Genomic DNA, 18,220 nt, shown 5'->3' on the forward strand with positions numbered 1-18,220 from the left:
TCCATTCTGGTACAGAGAGGGTATAAATAGCATTAAAAAAATAAATATTTTTAAAGTAAGTGTCAAATAGGCCTTAAAGGCTGAGAGGGGGATTCATTAGCTCTTGATGGCATTTTATTTTAAAATGGAAAAGGCAGAACTGTAGCTTTGAACAGACTGTAAGCACGGGTGGGAAAAGTAACTGTCCAGTTCTTGGAAGAATGAACTATACGAGGAGAAACTGTCACAGTGCACAGCGCCCCCACTTTGCCCAGTCCTCTGGTAGCTGCGAACGCCTGAGTGCCTCCAGACATCATTAGAAACACACCTGCAGGACACGGAAGCTCTTACCCCCAGGTCCTGCACCAGCTGCCCCCTCTCAACCCCCTCCGCTGGGGAGGAGTTGTGGCTAAGCCTTACCCGGCTTCCGGGCACTGCCCCGGGCACTGGCAAAGCCTCTTTAAGTTCTCAGACTGCTAATAAAATGTGAGTAAGAAGTGGTAGTAGACTTATTTTGGGTGGACTATGTATACTTTATGGTTCATTGGCATCCTTGCCACGTTTACCATTTTAAAGTAATTTTTACTATTACAATGGTTATAAAAAAATGGCGACAGGCAAAAAGTTGTTCTACACCTAATATTTTGCAGTAATGTGCGTTTTACCTTTGATCTGAAGTTAAGCCTACGGAAGGAGCAACCTCTCCAAATATTACACCGGAAACAGACTCCCCTTTACTAAGACTTGCTTGATGCGTTTTGCAGAAACAGACTGCGGCAAATGGAGGGGAAGTTACACGTTATAGTCAAAGTTAATGTTTCCTTTTCCAATGGTATTTTATATTTGTAGAACAGTTTTATTTTGAAGAACCTAGAAATGGAAGGTTCCTCTGGTGCTAATGGTAAAGGAGGTGTTTGGCCCATTACAACAGAACTACTCTCTCCTAACAGTCCTCTGCTCTGCTCCACACAGGGGAACAGCAACCTCAAATCTCCAGTCTTCTTTTTGTTTCCAGGGATATAGGCCTATATTTTGTAACAATGCTGGCATTGCTTTTTCAAAAACTTAAAACCAATGACAAATTTACAGAAGTCCAGTTGGCATGCACAGGACGGATGCCATTTGCTGTAAGGAATTTTTTGCTTCCCAAGAGAAGTCCCAAAGTCCAGGAAGGAAAATGGAGGGAGGGTGAAGGGTGTGTGTGTGAGTGTGTGTGTGTGTGTGTGTGTGTGTGTGTGTGTGTGTGTGTGTATAGAAGGCGTTAATGGAAAATATAGGTTACTTTAAGCTACTGCTCGCTCTTAGTGGCTGTGAGTTCAACTGCAGGGCAGGAGCGTGTGCTAAGAGATGTCTGAGGCTTGCTGCTGCCTCAAGGCTGCCGGTGGGCCTTGCATGGTCTTTCCTCTTGTATTCCCAAAGCCTTCACCCGGCTAGCGCTGAGTAGCACTGAGGGTGGGAAAACTTCATCTCCAGTCCCTCCACTGTCCTGCTGCTGGGGTGGCAGCCGGGCAAGTGAATAGGGAGACAGTGATCCCCCATACCTGAGCCAGCAAGTCAGGTACTTAATTTCAAACGGTCAGGCAAGTACACTTCCAAACCAAACCAAACCAAAGTTAAAAAAAAAAAAAAATCGCCAATCGCTCCTAGAGTCATCCCAAGTTTAGGTCAGAGTAGTTCTTTCCAGTAGACCCTCCTCTGTGAACCTCCGCAGGGCCCCCCACAGGTGGAGCCCCAGGCACAGCCGACCTTCGCGTCCCCCGGGGGGGTTGCGCTCCCGCCGGGCCCCCACTGACCTCTGAGTGCCGTTGCGGATGAAGCCCGAGGGGCACTCCTGCATGCACTCGCCGTCGTGGATCACGAAGCCCTCGGAGTCGCTGCTCTCGGCGCTGGGGATGTTGGCGCAGAAGTCGCGGTCCACGCAGCGCCAGCCCTCGAAGCGGTAGGTGTTGGGCGGGCAGCTGGGCACGCAGACGCCGGCGTAGTAGTAGTGGCGGCAGGCCACGCAGGCCGCGTCGTCGTCGGGCGCGCTGCAGCTGCCCAGGCACTCGGGGTGGCAGCACTCGTGGTTCTCCGTGCACGCCCGCTTCCCGCACGCGCTCGGGCACACTGTGGGCGACAAGCGGCGCGTGAGACCCATCAATGGCCAGCAGTGGAGGCGCATTCCTTTGCCACCAGAAGCTCCAGATCGCTCCACCCAGAGCAAACCAACCAACCCATCACCAGCCCACCAACCCACCAACCACACGTGCAACCCCCAAATGGAAACTTGCCGGGCGCTGGCTTTGAAATGACAGTATTGCATATTCACAATTGCATTAAGGCAGAGAGCAGATCCTCTGCATTTCGAGTCAGGCAAGCAGGGTTTACCATCCAGCCTCTCCTATTTCACTGTTTGCCCTTGGATGAGTCATTACTTTCTTTGACCTTTATCCTCTCTTTTCTCATCTGTAAAACAGGGTAATAACACCCATCTTGGACGGATGCCTGAGGCATGTGAGATACTGTGGATGCTCTATGAGAACAGTAGAGTCTATTATATCTTTAGAAGGCATTATATGCTCTGCTCAATCTGCATTTGGAATAGGTTCCCTACTGAAATATCTTGAAAAGCCTTAGTATGCACAAAGGCTCATTTATTTTTTAAAATGATTAACCCAGAATACAGTAAAGATGATATTCAGGTTGACATTCAGGTTGACAAAATTGCTTTAGAAAAGTTTGTGTCTGCCTGTATCATATCAAAGGTTCTTACTCCCAGTAAGTGATGATACTAACTTAGTCACACGTCCTAATATATCACTGAGAAGTCCTCATCTTCTCAAATATAGGAAGGTGGGTGGGTGGGTAGTATCTCGAGCCCAGAGGTCCACAGGATATCAAAACCCATCTCCTCTGAGCCCCTCCATGCTAAAGTTAAGTGAAAACAGAGTCTGAAAACCAGAGATGCACAATTCATGTCCCAAATAGATGAGCTGGCATTTATTTCCATGGCAATGCTGTAATGATCACACTCTATGGGGCTGTTAGCTTTACTAGCAGATAAAGTGTGAATCAACAAAATATGAAATCTGGTTTGCATTATCCACTTCCTCATTTTTCCTTGAGTTAGAAAACAACACAAAATTATTTAAATATGTATAATTGCCTCTGACATGCATTATTTAGTGAAGATTCTATTATTGCTTTTCCTTGTAGTTAAAAAAAAAGATTTAAAAAAATCAGAGATCATAGATAAGAAAAAAATATATATAGAATATCTAGTCTACCTGTTCACAATATCACTTTATCAAAACCTTCATGTAGACCCTTTCAGATCATTTCCTAAATGTGTGCATGCACATATAAATAGAGAAACCTATTTAAATAAAAGGATCAAGCCATTCTGAAAGCATCTTTTTGGCATAACATACTGTGAATTCCACCATCATTTAACAGCTGCATTGTACCCCAGAGTATAGTGTACGGTAAGTTACTATCGGTCTCCTGCTATTAGACATTTCATTTATTCCCAACATTTTATTATTACAATAAGCACTCAATCTTCATGAGAATTCTTAATTACTTCAGTAGAATCAATTTCCAGAGTTGACCATGCTGGGTCAAACTGTCCTCTGGAAACTTTGTACCAATTTACAGATCCACCAGCTGTGTCTAGGAGGACCTATTTTTACTGTAAACAGGTCCATTTAATAACAGGTATCAGAACTCGGACATTCAAATGAATATTGTCAACACTAAGGAAACAGACAAATTCTTGTGATATTGTCAAGCTTAAAATAATTCTGCAACTTTCTCCTTTGAACTCATCCTTTAGCTGAGACAATAGGTGGCCTTCCATTATTTGTTCTTAACTATCTTGGTAATGAACCTTGACTTTTAATTGGGCATTTTGTCACCCAGCTAGATAGTACATCTCCCAGCCTTCTAGCTTACAAGAGAAGCTAGAAGTCATGTAAGTTCTAGCCAGGGAAACGTAAGCAGACTTTTTGGATGGAACTTCCCAGAAGAGTCCTTGAAACAGAGGGAGGCACACCCTTCCTCTCCCTGCTGGCTGGCATGCAGGCATACTGCGTGAATCTCAAGCAGCCGTCTTGGACCATGGGGTGGCCCAGTAAGAATGGTGGAGCAAGAAAAAAGGAACTTGGTCCTTCCTGACTGTGTAGCCAGGAGGCTAATCCCGGACTGCTTACCTTTAGACTTCTTTACATGAATAAGAAATCGTCTTGTATCTTGTTTAAGTACTTGCTGTTTGTTAAATGCAGCTGAACAAATCCCAACTGAGATACGCCTTCAGACACTTGTATAAGCAAAGACGAAGACTGTTCCTGTTGGTTTATGTCATTTTTGTTGATCAGAATTGCCTCTCAGTGATTTCTGGCTATTTACAAAAACTAGTATACCCCCCAAAATTACAAGGAGTAACTATGTCTAATCACATCACAAAAGTATGTTGTTGTAAGAGCTCCTAAAACACAGAAATACACAGATGGTCTACCAAGGGGATCATCTAGAAGCTGATAACACCAATTTGAATTTACAAGCCTGGCATATTTGCGGTAAATGTACACACACACTCTACTCTCACATCTCACACTTGATCTAATAACTGCACAGATTAAATGACTATTTAAGTTCAAATATATCCATTATGGAGGTAACTTCAAGGCTCAGGATCTAAAGAAACAATAACATTGTGAATCCTCAGTTCAGGGTTTTAAACTAAAAGCAAGAGGACGTAAGCCCACCTATCCTTCATTTAATGATCCATTTAGCAACTGTTTATTCAGTGTGTGCTGCACCTGTGTGCCAGACCCTGTTTTTAAGGAATGGACGATACGCCAGGTAAGCACAGGAGTGTGTGGTGGTGCATAGCATGCCCTGGGCACCTGGACGTCCAGGAAGGTTTCTCAGAGGTGTTGAGGCTGGAGCTGAAAGAGGAGGAGTTTACGAATAAAGACTAACACACAGAATCACATGTAAATGTGCATAAAAGCAATCGAGTCACTGCAGTGGGAGGACTGGGTGCTCATGAAGAAGGGGAGGGAGTGTCCAAGAACAAGTGATGGGGGGAGGCAGCTCAGAGAGTACTGACAAACCTTCGGAGGGGTTTAGACCGATTGGTAGAAGATGGGCATCATGGAAGATTTTAGGCAGGAAAGAAAGCAACATGGTCTGATCTTTATCTTAGAAAGGCCATCAGGAAGCAGCACTGAGAGTATGAGGACCAGAAGGGACAGAGCTAAAAGAAGAGGGCTCAGGCAAGAGGAGAGATATTATGTCGTCCCTACAAAGTTCATGTAGTAGAATAGATCCAAGGTCCCCATGGTTAAAATGAAACTAGCTGTAGAAGCCATGTTCACAGTCTCGCTCTCATCAGCACGAACCAACTGTATTAAGCACACATCTCATTCAGAGCACTGAAGTCCCCCAGGGGCTGCTCTCCAGCCATCGGCCACCACCATGCTTTGTGACCGGAGAAAGGAAAACTGATGAAGAATCTTACACTCATCACCAGAGACTAACTGGGACCAATATCTGCTTGCAAAACCTCCTTTTCCTTGCTCACAATTTAAATAAAATGTGATATAAAATGATGAGTAGCAGGTATCTATATCAAAAAGCTATTAATGTAATACTAAAAACTGAAAAGTGTTTAGAGGAATAGAAAAAAAACACCGTGCACTTGCTTGGTTGGAGTCAGTTATACCTAAATGTAAATGGTGGGCATTTTCAGTATAAGAAAGAATAAAATACCAAAGTATCTGTAGATACATTTTGCATTCCATTCCCCATTCCATTGGAAACAGCATCTCTGGGCAGTGGTCCATGGAGAACCCCCCTCCCCCAAAGGGGTACATTACATGGAATTGCATGGTCAGTCAGTCCTTGCCACAAGCAGCACGCAGGCTAGGGAATTAGGGTTTAGTTTCAGCGATGGAAGCAACTTCAGAAGGAATTTCAGTAAAGCTTAAATTAGGTAAAATCCTGTTCTTTACAGACAGGATGATTCCTCTTAAAGGGGTCACACATCTTTTATGTTACAGGATGCAACTGTGCACAAACATGTATCAGGTACTTTCAGGGAATAAAAAAGGGGTGTGATGGGGAGAAGGGGAGAAAGGTGACTGTTTGCTAGAGGACAAACTCCAGGGAAGAAAGCCAGTGCCTCCCTGGCTGCTGCACAATCTGTGAGGATTCTGGGAGGCAGGCAGGAGAACCCGCGGAAGTTCAGGATTAGAGAGTCCTGGAGCCAGCCCCAGAAGCCCGCTGTAAATTTTGCCTCATCTCAATGTATATAAATATTATTAGTGTTCAGGACTATTAAGGGATTTCATGAAAAGCCCCGGGCAGTGTGTTTTGCCAGCAGATGGATGGCTGCTCCACATGAATGCCAAAACTTAAAATTTAGTGCAGTTACCAAATTTCCAATTACAGAGCTATGGGAGAAAGGAAGGGAACTTCTTCCCTGATCTCCACGAATAAGCACACCCAGCAAGACGAAAGGCAATTTCTATCTTTAAAAATAAAAGGAAATTGGAAGGTGCTATAAACTAACAAATACACAGGGGAAAAGCAAATTGATTTTGCCCCTGAGATCTCTCTATTCATTGGAATTCTTACAATGACCAACAATAAAAACAAATGCCTATCTAAATTGTTGGAAAAGCAAACGTCAGGTCCCACATCCACCACTAAAGGGATTCATTCAGGGTCACAATCCCATAAAAATGAGGCACTGCATTTAAAAGCTCATTCTCTTCATTTTGGGGACAGGAAAAAAAGTCACATACATCGACCTTTAACTCCCTCCCTCCCTGGAGTCCTTATATTTATTAAGTTCTTTCTAGGGATTTTAAAAACATTTCTTTTTGTTCCTGCCAGTAAGTTAACAGTCTTTACCACAGAGAATCCATTTTTAAAAGCATATGTTGGAAGGGAAGACGGAGAACTCAACCTCTTCACATGGAACAAAAAATAGAAAAGGGGCCATTTAACCACACAACTTTAAAAAACGCAAACATTTTACTCCAAATAACTTTTAAAGGAGAGATAGAACCAGTTCTAAATGTCTAAATCAGGTCAAGCTTCTGAATCAAAATACAGACTAGTTTAGGGTCGTTTTAAGTATTTCTGGGTACCTTAAGGAACACCCCACTGTTTCATATAAAAAGAGGGGTTCCTTTCCTAAGAGACAGGCATCATTATGTATTAAGGGGAACTATTGCTCATGCCAGGAAAGTGTACTTCAACCTTCCAAACACATCAGGGAGATATCTGGTACATGGTCCAGAGAGATTTCGTGGTTTTCTTGGCTTGTCAAGAGAGTTGATTCAGACCCTATGGGGAGGAGATGGGGAGACCTCAGCTGGGTCAACTGAACTCCCAGCATCGTCTCCTCACCACCCCCTGCAGCCAGAAGTCCACCCAAAGCTGTCAGTATTCTCCTCCAGAGAGCACTGAGCCACAGCTGAGGGTAAGAAAGGCTCCTTTGATGGTTAAATACATCAGCCAGGCCCTAGGCTGGGTCCTGCAGGTGTGGCAGGTGAGACAGCCCAGCCCTTGAGAATGAGCAATGGGAACAGAGAGGGGCAAGCAAAAGGCCAGTGAGGAGAGCTTCCCAGGGGAAGGGACCGCCAGGCCCCAACCTGAAAGGCCAGCAGGGGGCTAGCAGGTGCATGGGGGTGATGGCAGGGCTGAGGGGGATGGAGAGCCAGAGAACCAGACTCGGAATGACTGCAGGACCCAGGCTTGGAGCCTGGAGAGGTGGGGGAGATTGGGAGGAAAGCTGGGGAGATGGAGATAGACGGCCACAAGAAGGGCCTTTATCCCATGCATAGAGTTTGCACTCTTTTTAAGAGGAAAGAGATGTCATTCAGGGATTGTAAGCAGGGAGCCACATGAGCAGAAGTGCATTTTAGAAGGATGACTCTGGCTGCTGAGCACAACAGAGAATGGAAGGACGATCCACGGGGCACGGTTGCTATCTCTGCGAGCAGTGACAGTGGCCCAGACCAAGGGGGCAGCAGCACAGACAGGGAAAAGCGGGCAGATTCTTGAAATATCTGGAGAATTTAGAAGAGTGCGTGGGAAATGTGGTGAATTACACCCACCCACCTCCCACCCCCGCAGGAGTAGAGAGAGACTGGTTCAGTTTGCCATGCACTGTTTTTGTGCACACATCCAAATGGAAAGCCCATCACACAGCTGCATGGGTGCAACCAGGGGTCTGAACTGGCAACGTCACGGGGTGTGGTCAGCAGACAGTGGTACTGTCATGGGGCGTGGTCAGGAGACAGTGGTAATGTCATGGGGCATAGTGGGCAGACAGATGGAGCTGAGACTGTAGGGAGGGAGGGACCTCTGAGGAGCACCAACAGGACCCAGGACAGAATCTAAAGGCTACCACCACCCACAGGGGCCCAGCAGCACCCACCAGAGTGCATGCTCCTGTTAGATATCCCTATTCTTAAAAACAAAAACAAAAACAAAAAACAAAGAACAACCACTCAGGTGGACTTCCATATATTCATCTGTGAATCCTGGGTCTCAAGTTTCTCCCTCTCCCCGCTGCCCTCCCTGACAGACACACAAAGCTCAAGTAATGGTAACAATGTATTTATGGAGTTCTTTTAAGCCTCACAAACATGATGCCAAGGGTATGAAGACCAGGTTGGGCCACACTGCGTTCTCTTTGGTCATCAAATCAACCAGGGTGAGGACAGAAAGAGGGCCTTGCCTTTGGGCTCTGCTGCTTTTGGACCTCCACGCTGATCTTTTCGCTAAGAAGGTGGGTGAACCACGGACTTCTTGCCAGTTGGTTGGATGTTCCGGTTGGACAGAAAGGGTGTACCATCTCCACGATGGACTACAGAGGTGGTTAGGGCGTGGCTAGAAGAAGCCACCTTGGGCCAGAGGGCCTAAGGCCGGCTCTCACCTCATAAAATAATTTTCCATCTGTCCACCCTTTTGCTACCACCCACACCCCCAGCTAATCACTGCAAGCACAGACATCTATGAAAGGGGGCAGAGAGGTGAGAAGCATCAAGGGTTCCCAGGCTCAGGGAGAAGCTACATTTCCCCTCAGCTTATTAATCTGGAGTTCTCTAAGTAGGGGTTCTCTAACCTAGGATGGAAAAGCAGACTTACATGAAAATACTTAGACCCATGAAATACAATGAATGTAAACCTGGCGCAACTATATATGAGCTACACTCTCACGCATATCTATGTTTGTATGGATATATGTTTATAAATTGTGCATATACACAATTTTCTCAAAAGGAAGACAAGAAGAATCTCTCAAGTTTCTTGACATCTTGAGAAATGGCTATGGGAAAACTCCATAGAACCACTGCCTAGAAATCCCAGGTGGAGTTTCCAACAACTTCCAAATGAGCTTCTGCTGGAAAACTGCAGCTGTTATGCAGAACGTGCTACTTGTGCGAAAGAAAGTTCAAACTGTAACCATGGTGTCTTAAATGTTCACAAAAGAAAGTCGCATTTGCAACAATGTTTCTCTTCATGATGCCAGAAGAAACCATCTTCTGTGCTGGAGAAGACATTAGAAGCCGCCAGTCTAAAAGACAATTGGATGGTTAGAATTGGAAGATACTTCAGTTTCTCTGTTGGAAGCAAAAGGATTCAGTGTGCCCACGAGCAGCCGAGTTTGGGGAAGGCACCCAGAGGCAAGCAGGAAGGTCCCAGAGCAGAGCTCTCAGTGAGAGCAGGGTTAGTAAAACGGGGGCCACGGCTTCTGAGCTTGTTGATGTAATGAGCCTGAAAGCTCTCATTTTCTCCCAAGTCCAGAGCGGATGGAGGAGTCCCTCCTTGCAATATTGAAGGAATTTTCAAGACTCAGCTTTGAATCAGCTTCCTTCCTAACAGGAAGGGCCCTGGACAAAGCATCTTTGTGTCAGTAGTTGAACTTTCTGCAATGCTGGGGTTTGCAGAGAGGGCAGGAAGCTACATACTCTCACTTCTCATCCATTGCCTCCCAATACGCATCTTCTCCTGCCTTCCACTCCTGAGGGGACACAGGGTGGCAGGAACGCTTCAGAACATGCAGTAGCAGCCAGCCTCATGCAGGAACTCCTAGGGCCATTTGATTTGCTCCAGTTCCTAAGCAACGAGGACTCATGCAGTCACTACTGCCTTGCATCGAACCACTGAGTCTTGGAGTTAAAAGGCAGTTTACAGGTCAACCATCTCATGCCTTTTGGAGGCTCTCTCTATAAAAACCTCGGTCAGTCTTAAAGCAACGTTCAAGGGAGTTCATTACCTTAGAGAAAGTGCTACCCCAACTGCCAGACAGCATCAATCTTGACCAAGTTCCTCCTTGCCCCCAGTGGGAATGCGTTTTCCCACAGGGCGCTCTCCCCAGACCTCAATCAGGTGTTTGATACTCAGGGGAGGTGGATGCTTGCTCGCATAAGTCAGACTTTCAACCGCTCAGAATCAAAATTCCAAGACGGTGATCCTGGCCTCCTTCTGAAGGCCACACTCAGTCCCAGCGCATGCAACACACGTGGACACCACTGCTTCTTAGCACCTGTCTGCACACCTACTCTTCACACTGTAGAAGTAGTTTCGACGGTGTGCCGAGACCAGTAGCAGTCTTCTATGACCAAGGCAGCATCCTTGGGGTCCCTCTGTATGATCTTCAAAATAACTCTTATCCTCATACCGAGCTGGCTGACTCCAAGCTTCTAAGCACCTAAAACTCCTGGCTTCTTTTTCACAATAATGGTTGGCGTGTCTCCTACATGAATGCAATTTGAGTCTGAATAGACAACTCAATCTTATATCCATTATTTTTTAACTTCTTAATAATCATATGGGATCAGGTATCATTACTCTCATTTGTAGATGCCCAAATGGAGGCACAGAGATTCAATAATTGCCCAGGGCTATTAATGGTCCAAGTTAATAACTGTTCAGCTGTAAACCTGGGCTTCAAACCCAGATCTATCTACCTGGGTCACGGGTTCTTTACCCACTCTGCTCTGCGGTGGTGGCAGGTTTTAGCCAGTCTCTGCTGCCTACAAGGAAGGGGCTAGAGTGTTCTTCTCAAGCCACTTTTCTTTGTAAGCCTGCATCCAATAGGCAAAAATAAATCACCAGTCCCAGCACCCTTTCCTCTTTCCTGAGGTGAACCTCTTAGCCTGGAGAAAGGACAAAACTCTTGAAATACAATGCTCTGGAAAAGGGTCAAGCGTCCAGGAGATATTGAGGAGATAACGTGTATCCACTAAGCCTTCTTTATTTACTGAGTTACAGCAAATAGAACCGTCAAGGACATTCTTCCAGCCAGGCTGAGCCCTGTGGGGTTTCTCAGCAAGGGTCACTGCTTACCTGCAATAGTGAAGCAGCGGCTCCCGTCATGGGAAGTACTCAGAGTACATTCTGTGGGGCAAAGGCAAGTCTCTATGTAAGCGACTGTGCTATCAGGGGCCAGACCAGCCAGGCACGGGAAGACTCAGTGACCCCCAGAACTCTTTTCACCCAAACAAGTCTGACTCATGAGATGAGATAACCAGAGTCTGTTCTCTTCACCAATCCCTGTGTCTCAGCAATACTGCAAACTTGGTCAAGAAGGAGAAGGAAAAACAGCCTGTGCCTCCCCTGTGGTTGGGCATATAAACAAACATAATGGAGGCTCCCAGAAATAGCCAAGTTCCAAGCAGATCACTGTCTAGTACACAAGGTGAGCAAAGACGCTTGGAGGACATTTCACACAGGCTGTTGATTGCATCTGTGAAGATTTCATTCATGAGCAAAAGAAATAATTGCCCACAGACAATACCCACTGGATCACTTCAGCCCCCAGTAAGCAGTGCTGGGCAGACTACCGAGAAAAGAGAAGAAAAAAGGCAACCAAGAAACCAGAAGGAGGAAAGTTAATCATGGCACCATCGTTAAATGAGAATTTCAAGAGCTGGTTAGTAAGAATAAAGAAAGAACAGCCATCAATGCAAAGACACAACGCAGGCTTACAGTTAACACCACAAACTAAGTGAGGAGCAGAAGGTGGTTTGGGAATCTTTCTTTGGCTAAACGGCTGGTTTTGGTTACTGTGGGTGATGTGTTTTGTTTTTTCTTCCTTCACAAGTTTTATAATAGTTTTATTGAGATATAACTCATATGCAAGTCATCCATGCAAACTGTACAAATTGGTAGCTTTTAATATATTCACCAAGTCGTGCAAACATCACCCCTGAAGAGAAACCGTGTACCTACTCCCCAACCCCTGTCCCCACCTCTCCAGCCCTAGGCAACCACTAATCTACTTTCTGTCTCTAAGATGTGCCTGCTCTGGGCCGTGCATATGAGTGGAATCATACGCTACGTGGCCCTCTGTGTCGGGCTCCTTCCACTTACATAACGTTTTCAAGGTTCATCCACGTTGTGGCACGTGCCAGTACTTTGTAACTTTTGACTTTCATGATACACAGGTGGTGAAACTGGCCCTGCAACCCCTTCTGTTCACGTGTAGTGATCAAAATCGCAGGCATGTCAGTTGGAAGTTGGTGGAAAGGCCCACTGGACTCCAGAATCTATTCACAGTCTAAATTGATTCTAAAGGAATAAAGACTTGCTAGCTGTCAACATGGTGTCAGTCTCTGATACTGGGACAAAAGAGGAAAAGCCATCTAGTCTGTGGAGGACAGGTCCCTGAGTCTGTGACCTTCCTACCTGCTCTGCCTGATGGAGGGTGAAATACACTAATGAGCTTACTCTCTGTAGAAAGGCCTGACAGATGAGGTTGATGGCTGTCTCACCGGAAGGTCTCCGGAGATGGGGGTGAGGGAAAAGGGAAGGAATAAAGCCAGACACTAAAAAGGAGGGATCTGACCTTCCACTCCTTTTATTTTTATAAAACGGAATATTCTCAGAAAATCAATCAACCATCCTAATGTACTTGAAAATCATCCCCAAATTCTTTCTTCTAAACTCATATTCAAAGCCTGCATACAAGTTTTGGATATACTGACAAGTTTTAATGGGAAGAAAATCAAGGAAAAATTGGGGCAGGGTGGGAGGAGGGGGCTCCAGGTATCCAGGTAAACCTACCCCTGCTTTGGGGAGCTGCGGCCAGGGCAGCCTGGGTCTGCCCCGCTGCACCGCAGCACTCAGAGTGTCTCTCACAAAGAGCGACACCACCACAGAATGGGTGTTTCTTGTGAAACTCTTCCCCCGTGCTGGGACTGCCAGCCCTGAGCACATAAGGACACCGATCACTTACAACTGCCTGTCAAAGATGCTTAAATGGACAGGGTGGAGAAAAATACTCTTTTCACACACTTAAAAATTACTCCAAGTTATTTTAAATTTGGAGCTGTTTGTATATTCCTTATAAGTTTATAAAACTCACACTGTCCCTTCATGACTAACTGAAGTGGAATTGAGAGTGTAGTCTATATTTATAACCCGTCTGCTTGTTCGTGCTCACAGCCCTATTGCCACTCTCTGGTACTGTACACAGAGTTATGTGAGGTATTGCGGGCTCCTAAACTTTGCTGATTTCCAAACAAGGCAGGCCTGTGTCCCGGAGGGACAAATTGGGGGCTGTTTCGGCCAAGTGGAGACCAAGCTCAGAGGGAGAGGCCTCCAGCTTTGTGGTTTTGGCTGCACCTCTGAAAGCCAGTGTGAGGGCCCCTTTCGGGGCAATTACACGCCTTATTCGTGTTGACCAGTATCATTGCTACTGATGGACTGTCTACCGCACGCACAGTTAGGAGCTCCATGCTATACAGCTGTGGCCACACACTTCCCTTCTGCCTATTTATTTTGGGAGAAATTGCTCGTCCAAAAGGTGCGATGCTTCAACGACCCATGCAAAAGCCCCTTTCCACACACATAAATATTTATGTCAACATAATTTAAATGAATCAATTGAAGGCAGCCAGCCACTTGCAGGGAAATTACTATTTAGAGACCAGCAAACAATGTTTTGCATAAAATTTTGTCAACAACAACAGAACTGCTTTCCAGGAGACAGTGATAAAAATACAGGGCAGCGATGGAGGGTGATTTTTACAGTACGCGTGGAATCTAGATTTGCACAGCACACCTGCACACGTATACGCACTGTGGTGCGGCCTCTTCACGGGCGTGGAACAGACTCCTCCAAAGCTACCTCCTTGGGAGGATACACCCCTGGCCAAGGACCTCCCAATTTTGCAAAGCCCCTTCGGAAACCTCTTTTGACAAAAATGCTTCTGGGTACTCCCATACAGTGCGTTCTTTGCTACAGCCTCAAGGGTGTGACCCATCTTCGTAAAAAGAGGGCTCCTAATTGCATTTTTCTTTTTTTCCTAATGTCAGAAGGGGAACTAGATATCTCATCTCAATTCTGTGGTTGCTAGTGAGACTGGGTCCTTGGGGTGGCCTGGATTCCCCCACCTTCCATTTCTCAGCCATTTGCAGTATCTCCTGAATGAACTGTCTCTTAATGTCTTTGGTCCAATTTTGGGGAGCTTAAGTTTTGATCATATATTTAAATTGATTTGAGCCCTTAAAGATGTATATGCTTTTTAAACATCACATTGTGCCTTGGAAATTTTTTTGAGACGAGAGAAAAATGCCTCCCTCCCCCAACTCTTTATGTAATTAAATCTACCCAAGGAGTGTGGATAGGAAGCACTGCAAATCACAACCTCTGAGTGATTTACTTCCCCCAGCATCTCTGGTCATTTCTCCTTTAATCCTGTTACTTCCTGATGGGCACACTTTTGGACTTGTAAACATATATTTCAGAGTATATGCTATGCTAGAACGCCACATTATTCTTTGCCGTTATCTGATCTGATTGCTGGCCCCATTTCCTGAAGTTAAATTATTTTTACTACTGTGGAGAAACCACAAAAGATCCACAAGACATTCCAAGTACAGTAAACTCTGTAACAGGGAGAGAAGGGGGAACAAGGTGCCCCAGATACCACACAAACCTTGTGAGAATCAGTTTTTGGGAAACTGGACCACGGGACACCTACACCCCCAAATTCATGGGACTTATATTTAATCTCTCATGATTCAAAAGCACCTCAGAAAAACACACAAGTGCAGAATGTTGGTATGTCCTTGCAAAGATTACTATTAAACAAAACAAAACTTGCCATTCCCACAGAATTCTGTTGGTTCACATTTTATTTTGTTTAGTTTTTATTTTTGTGTGTGGTGGTGGAGGTAGTGGTGGGGCAGCGTGTTTGGTATAAAATGTTCTGAACCTTGCCAGAATGCAATAAAAGTGCTAAAATCCTATCTTGGCAATCCAATCATCTTGGAAACGATCATTTCCTCAATTTCAACCAAGAAAGACCCAGATTCCATAATTCAGAAAGGTTGACCGAGGGATTCCAAAGTTTAAGACTCCCCCTGACCCCCTTTTCAAAACCCTAATAGTTGAGTTTTTTGGGTTTTGGTTTTTTTTTTTTTTGTAAATAACAGGTAAAATTGGGTTCAACTGAAGTGCCAACACAGGCATCTCATGCGTAAAATGCTAGTTGAAAGGGTGTTTCAGTTGTAGACGCTCGAGAGGTGGGTTCACAGGTATCTTCTGCCTTTCCAATTAATTCAGAAACATCTGAGAGGCAATTTTTATTTGACCTCTGAACCATTAAACAACAAGTATCATTTTTCTTTCTTTCTTTCTTTCTTTCTTTCTTTCTTTCTTTCTTTCTTTCTTTCTTTCTTCCTTCCTTCCTTCCTTCCTTCCTTCCTTCCTTCCTTCCTTCCTTCCTTCCTTCCTTCCTTCCTTTCTTTTCTTTCTTTCTACCTTCAAGTGCCTCTTTGGAAAGTTTATTGACAGAAACCACATATTCTTAACATGTTATCAGACGTTCTTAAGGTGTGGACTTCAAAAGGATGGATGCTCAAAAAACTAAAGTTTATCCTAGTTTATATATATATATAGAGAGAGAGAGGGAGAGAGAGAGAGAATCATTTCTGATTTTAGGTATTCGTTTTTCTTCTAGAGTATTATCCAGATTATAAAGTGAATTATCTCTCTGCAAGCCCAGCTAACATCACTCAGAACTCAAAGAAAGCAAAATACGACAGAGTTTAACTGTGCACTTGGAAAGGCTGGGTAGGAAACTCAGGGCTCTCTCTTCAGACACTGCCACTAGTTTGCCCTGCAATCGCGGCAAGTGACCTGATCCCCGAGGGCCGGGCCGAAGGAGACACTGAGCCCGGCGTGTGCTCTCTCCCCCTCTTCCCGTTTGAGCAACCTTTGCCTTTCCCTACATCTTCATCTTTTATTGCCTCCCAAACATTATCTCTTGTACTTACAGCCTGATTTTCAGGGTTTGAAAGACAAAAGAACTTAACGCTCAGGGTTAACTTTACTTTAGAACAACAAGTTGGGCAGCTCTGTGATGCAAAACATAAATGAGGCTCCAAACTTGGAAACCATGTCCATCCAAGGATCATGCTTTCATTCTGTCCTTGGCCTGAAGACTGAAGCAATTTGCACAGAAAGTCCATAAACATAAAGGGGTCCAATTGCACTCAAGCTCCAGCGAGTGTGCCCGTGGACCACATGTCTGGCACACCACGGGAGTGTGCAAGGCTTGCCTGCTAAATGAACCGGTCAGTAGGCAGCAACTTTCGGAACACATGACTGTGCTTCCCCAAGTAAACTTCTTAACCCTTTCTCTACACACTGTAAAATCCCAAACTGGCCAAGTCACTTCAAACAAACAAACAAAACAAACAAAACTAAATCTCTTCTCCAAAAATCTTATCCAAAATCCTGAACTTGAAAAAACATAAAACAAGGACCTGAAAATGTTAGAGTTATCTTTTTTTTTCTTTTTTCTTTTCATCTTCAAAAGAATAAGCTCTGTAGCAAGTTCCTTGAATTTCATGTCAAAACAACTGTTGGCTCCTGAGTTCCCGGTGCATCCTCATCCCTGAGCAGAGGGCCTGGGAGGCCCGGGTGCGGAAGTCACAGCCCTCGCCGCAAACTGGCCCACAGCATCCCTCAGGACGTTTGTGTTTTACTCACAGAGAGAACAAGTACTGGCAAGTGACAAAAAAATGCACATGTTTTGCAAACAATCAGAGTGACCTGAAACCCAGGGTAAAGGCTGAAGCCAGCGTTTGTTCATCGCAGCCGGAGCCAGGCTCTGTGCGATGCTTGTTAAGTGGACGGCTCTGAGGAGGCAGGCGACACCACTGGCTTCCTGGTTTCCCATTCGCCCAGGAGGACCTCTCCTCTGAGGCCCACGCCCCCCTCACTCCCACTCTGGGCTGCCTGACTTTGTTTTGCTTCCCCCCAGAGCCGGGAGCATCTCTGAAATGGGACCAGTGCTGAAAGAAAGGAGTCATCACCGTTTTATGCAGCTGAAAGTAACCCAAGAATCTGGAGTGCAACTGAATGTCTTCATTTGACTTCAGCCCAGAGAGCCGAGGCCAGCACCCGGGTCCTACCTACAGCACGGAACCCAGGGCTCCTGCCACCCTGTGATGTGATGTTCCCAGCCTCCCCCAATCCCACTCTCCAGAAAAAGAGAAGCATCTCTCAACCTTAAAAGCTCGGGACCCCTTGCCATAAATCACCCACAAACCCCTTCTGACACTACTGGAAATTCTGAAATGGATTTGTTCCCCATTTTTCAATTCTAAAAACTGCCTGTTCAGGTATTTTCTTCCTAATGGCACTTGTCTCCGACTCCACAAACATACCTCTCCCATCTAAGTAAAGCCTATTAAATGTATTTTCACCTCCATCTAAATGAACGCATCTAAACTTTCTCCCAAATCCACTTTCTCCTGCTCCACAGATGGTAAGCCCTTATCTTCCTGAAGTCACATTCTCAGCCCACGCCAGAGCTCTGCAGGAGCGCAGAGGATACATTCTGAACCTGTTGCTTCCATTCTTCTGCCAGTTCTCCATCTCATGCATCGCATGCTCGTAATTCCTCCCTCCCCAGCCCCCATCCTTTGAAATTTCTAAACCCCCGGTAGAGGAAGTGCCTCAGGCTCTTAATAAGCTCAGTCATGCTCGAAATATCCGTTTCACCCACGAGGTACTGCAGACAGCAATTCCAGCCGGAGCACACATTCAGGGGAAAGACGATCTTTCTTCAAGGCTCAATATTTGGAATTCCTAAAAAGGCCATTCTCATTAATTTTCATTAACATACCTGTGAACTTGCAACCATCCAGGGGTTGAAAGGATGCCTTCTGCAATGCCCCGTGTCCACCTACACCCACGGTAACAACAGCGGATTAAGAA

At 45.4% G+C, this 18,220-nt stretch overlaps 1 protein-coding gene across 2 annotated transcripts in view; it reads right to left on the reverse strand.

Moving 5' to 3' along the window:
* Positions 1-18,220, reverse strand: part of IGF1R (insulin like growth factor 1 receptor) — a 280,892-nt gene that overhangs the window by 59,988 nt on the left and 202,684 nt on the right. For both annotated transcript variants that reach the window (XM_032468865.1, XM_032468866.1), the window contains exon 3: positions 1,773-2,085. In XM_032468865.1, coding sequence (XP_032324756.1) covers positions 1,773-2,085 — 313 coding nt within the window. The remainder of the gene's footprint in view (positions 1-1,772; positions 2,086-18,220) is intronic.

Source organism: Camelus ferus, chromosome 27 (assembly GCF_009834535.1).
Source record: "Camelus ferus isolate YT-003-E chromosome 27, BCGSAC_Cfer_1.0, whole genome shotgun sequence".
Taxonomy (NCBI): Eukaryota; Metazoa; Chordata; class Mammalia; order Artiodactyla; family Camelidae; genus Camelus; species Camelus ferus.